Genomic DNA, 4,314 nt, shown 5'->3' on the forward strand with positions numbered 1-4,314 from the left:
TTGTTTTTGGGGGCCCAAACCCTGGTGGGGGGCCGGGGCGCCCCCGGGGGGGGGGGGGGGGGGTACGGACCCCCAAACATGGTCAGGGTTGATCTGGCATGTGGTGGTGGGGGGCCACCGTGCAGCGTCCGCATCCCAGTGAACGCGTGAGGATACAGACCCCTTTCAAAACTGCTGTGCTTATATGAGGAAGCGACTAAATTGTTGACTATAAGAGTCCGCCCTCTGTAGGACATATTTGGTAGCAACCACTTCCATTTATCCAAGCGCCCTTTGACTTTTTCCAACACCCCCTCCCAATTTTTCTGTAAAACACCATCATCTCCCAAATACTCCTAAATATTTTAAGCCTCCCCTGCCCCAACACAACCCATCAGGAAGACAAGGTGTCACATTTGACCATTGACCTAACAATAAAGCATTACTTTTTTGCCAATTAGCCTTAGCAGAAGACAGTATTCTAAAATCTTTGATTAAGTTAAGCAAAGACTGCACATCACTTTGTTTACTGATCAACACCACAATATCATCAGCATAAGCTGACAAACGAACATTATTATTACTACAATTTGGTAAACACAAGCCACATATATTTATTCTTATTTGTTGAAGTCTGACACCCCTAAGAACCCGAAAAGAAGCACATAAGCCACCATAAATTTCAGTGCATTCTCAACATCACAATAGAGTACTCTGATCATACCTTCACATTTTTTACAGAAACCAAAAGCGGCTAAAGTGTTCGACAAATAAGAATGCTCAACTTGATCGAAAGCATTCTCTTGATCCAGAGATAACAAGCCACAATCTAAATTTAATAATTTAGAAACATTAAAAACTCCTTTGACAAGCGCAGTCTGCTCTGATTGACCAGCTGACCCAGTGCATTGTGATTGGCCGAACACTGCAAGCACGCGTCGGAAATGTAAGGCTCCTTACCATAATCGCGAGCGTCAACTTTCAAAGTAAATATCAAGACAGTTAATAATGTTGTTAGTTTTACCATCAGTTCAAGCCCGAAAGGGCAACAGAGTCGCGTGACAGACACAGTGATGGTGCAGTACACAAGCCGCGGTTAAGACAGCTGATGTGCTATGATTTCTGACAGGCTGTTCACTGCTGTGATGTGACCCTGTTCCCCTCACACACACACACACACACACACACACTGCATTACTCTGCGCAGCGCAAAACTCCGCATTTGAACAGTCAATAACAAATACTTAAACAAAACATACGTACAGTCGCTGATTCAGAAGCGCCAGATTGTCATAGCAAAGTCGGAATTTACACTTTTTTTTAGAAATAGCCTTTGTGCTCTTCTAGGTTCAAAAAACTGTCGTCCATAAAATGCGTTGCACAAATTTGAACATCTGGGTTGTGCTGTTCTGTTGTAAATAAATCTTAACCAATGATCAATGATTCCTAATTGCATCTACTTCCAGAAGGCAAATAAAGTGCTTTTGCTTTCGCAAAGAAACACAGCGTCTCCTTGACATGGCTGCATCAACACGACTGCTGCTCCTGAAACCACGCCTTCTTTCTTTGCATGCACATTTGGTCAGCATTATGCTAATATTTCACCATAGTGACCTAGATATGTGGGGGCGTGTTAGACCGAGCCGTTTTAGGTAGGTGTGGCTGACTCTTAACTTTTATAAAGAATATCTCTTTGGATTTGAGACTTTAGTCTTTGCAACTTTACAGATCTGCTTTATGCACCAAGAGCTTGTAACACTCCAAAGAAAAAGGAAAACTTGAAATCGCATCAAATGACCCCTTTAATTGAGCTTAGAATAAAATTACAATGCACCATACTGTGATCTGAAAAGCTTACTCCGCTGTGCGTGATGCAGAGACCGCGACCATAACTTAGACCGAAATTATATGCTGTCCTGTAAATAAGATAACATAAGGCTATTTAGTTTGCTTAATAAAATAACAAGGTATAGACCTGTTCTATAGGAAAGGTAACTTTAAATGACATCTGTTGTGATCTGGCGCTATAGAGAAAATATAATTAAATAAAATTCACTTGACCTTCAAGGGGGGCGGGGGCGGGCTGCCCCCCTAATATAATGGCAGGGGAAACACTGCAAACTGTTGTGATTGATCTGTTTTCTCTCTCTCAAAAACGCAAATTTAACCCAGTGCAACTTATTTTCCAGAAAATATGGTACTTGTGGCTTTGATATTAATACTTTGTGCATGTGAAATTACTCACTTCTGCCTCTTTGCCATTTGTGCTCTAACATGAGCCTCCACTTTAGTGGGGTCCTGCACAGCTTCCGTCCCCAAGACCCTCATCAGATTAGAGATCCGCACTGCACACAAACAGGAACATAATAATAAGATAAATAAAGCACAAAGCTGTAGTGAAGCTGCTACATCAAAAAAAAAAAAAAAAATTAATAAAAAAAAAATAATAAATAAATAAATATATATATATATATATATATACGTGTGTGTGTTATTTTAAGTTATGATGTGAAAAATCTTTAACTGAAAAACAACTGTAATAAAGAATGTAGGTGTGCCCAAACCTTTGACTGGTAGGTTAACATTAAATACATTTTAAACCTCCTTTGTGTGACTGGTGTCTAACTGGTAACGTACCTTTAGGTTCAGGTGGAGGCATAAGCCCCAATCGGACCTTTTCCTGTAACTCTTTCTGGGCTTCTCTGCGTGTTTGTCTCCTTAGCTTCTTCTGTTCCTTCTTGGTCAAATACACACCCAGAGTCACTGGCTTGTCTATATCCACTGAGAAAGAGAAGCAAAAAGAGAGAGACAGTAATAAAAACAGAAAATGTTAGTTAAAAAAAATTCAGATTAATGTGTCTTTTGAAATTTAACCAGTTTCTGTTTGTAGAAGGTTTTGATGTGTCCATGTATGTATCAATACCTGGTGGGGCCATCTGAATTGGGTGTTCAACTAGGTTGGTGACTCCATGCATCTCCACCTCATCAAAATTTGTATGTGCAAATCTGAGAAAAAGAACAGAAAAATGTGATAAGAAAACTTTCACTAAATTCTGTTATTAATTATCAAAAGGAACAACATGAATGTCAGATTGTATGGAAAATGGCACTTTGAATTCTTTACAACTGTTCCACAGGAAGAAAGTCATATGGTTTTGGAAAGACATGATGGCAAGTAAATGACATTTACAGTTGGCTCAACCATTTCATTTAAAACCATTTATTTTTAATGCAATTTACATGATATATAATTGTCTATTGACGTCTAAAAGCTGAAAGATCTGAAAGCTGTTGGCTCTTACAGTTCTATTTGGGAAGGCAGAATGAAGGAGTCCCACCACTCTATGTGAGGAATCTCCCCCTCTCCCAACTCCTTCTTGGGGGCAATAAGAGCCAGTTTAGTGGAGGCCTGTATGCCTGTCTTTTTGGCAGCCTGAGAAATCTCCATCTGTAGTTTCTCCAACTGAGCCTGAAAAAAGGAGATAATATTGTTTCTCACTTGTTATTGCGCAAAGCCATTTTAATGTATAGTTTTTAGAGTCAAAAATAAAAAGCCATGCTGTTATCTACCTTTGTGCGTATGCGCTGGGCGATCTTCTCAAAGCGTCCCTGTTCATGGAATCTAAACCCTCTCTTGGCTCTCTGAGCAGGAATGATAGCCACACGTGGGTCAAAGTAAGACGTGGATTCCAGGTCATCACTGGGCTTTTCCTTTAACTGCTGCCGAAACTGTTCCCTCTTCACTGCTCTGATGTTGGCTAGAGAGAAAAACAAACAAACATTAGTAACAACGAACAGTGAGAGATTCATATTTCTGTGGCAGCACATGGTACCTTTTAGAGTGGGCATACGATGTGTGAGTTCAACTTCTTTCCCACTGGCATCAACAGTTCGTCCAAGCTCATCCAAAATGAGGGGTGTTGGCTTTGTGACCTCGCGTGGTTCCACTTTACTGTAAGAAAATGATAAAACTTCACAAACTATTTTTTAGCAATAAATTATTTCTAAACATTAAAACCTATTGATATGTAATAAAAATGTTGAAAACATGTTTGTTTCCAATATTCTTCTCTAGAGCTGCCGAAAATGTCTACATGCCCTTTCTAAGGTTAATTTTAGGTGTATACAACACTCACGGTGGTGCTATGCCCATGGCATGCAGGTTAGCCAGGGCTACCAGGTTATGTGGCCCTGTGTTTCCCAAAGCACCCAGAATTCCGGGTTTCATAGCCAGTGTGGACTGGATCTTGGCCTGCAGCTCAGCTGCCTTGCGGGCTTTCTCTATAGCATCATTCATGAAGTTAGCAGCCTGGGAGGGAGCGATGGACTGGGTCG

At 40.7% G+C, this 4,314-nt stretch overlaps 1 protein-coding gene across 1 annotated transcript in view; it reads right to left on the reverse strand.

The window, feature by feature from the left end:
* LOC107555801 (U4/U6 small nuclear ribonucleoprotein Prp3-like) overlaps window positions 1-4,308 on the reverse strand; it is a 22,683-nt gene extending 18,375 nt beyond the window's left edge. Inside the window, exons 1-7 of the mRNA XM_016238705.1 lie at window positions 4,116-4,308; window positions 3,813-3,931; window positions 3,550-3,737; window positions 3,282-3,448; window positions 2,903-2,985; window positions 2,617-2,760; window positions 2,221-2,324 (exon numbers count right to left, since the gene is read on the reverse strand). Coding sequence (XP_016094191.1) covers window positions 2,221-2,324; window positions 2,617-2,760; window positions 2,903-2,985; window positions 3,282-3,448; window positions 3,550-3,737; window positions 3,813-3,931; window positions 4,116-4,276 — 966 coding nt within the window. The 5' untranslated portion in view covers window positions 4,277-4,308. The remainder of the gene's footprint in view (window positions 1-2,220; window positions 2,325-2,616; window positions 2,761-2,902; window positions 2,986-3,281; window positions 3,449-3,549; window positions 3,738-3,812; window positions 3,932-4,115) is intronic.
* Window positions 4,309-4,314: the final 6 nt, after the last annotated feature.

This window comes from Sinocyclocheilus grahami, unplaced genomic scaffold (assembly GCF_001515645.1).
Source record: "Sinocyclocheilus grahami isolate Dianchi unplaced genomic scaffold, SAMN03320097.WGS_v1.1 scaffold545.1, whole genome shotgun sequence".
In the NCBI taxonomy this organism is placed as follows: Eukaryota; Metazoa; Chordata; class Actinopteri; order Cypriniformes; family Cyprinidae; genus Sinocyclocheilus; species Sinocyclocheilus grahami.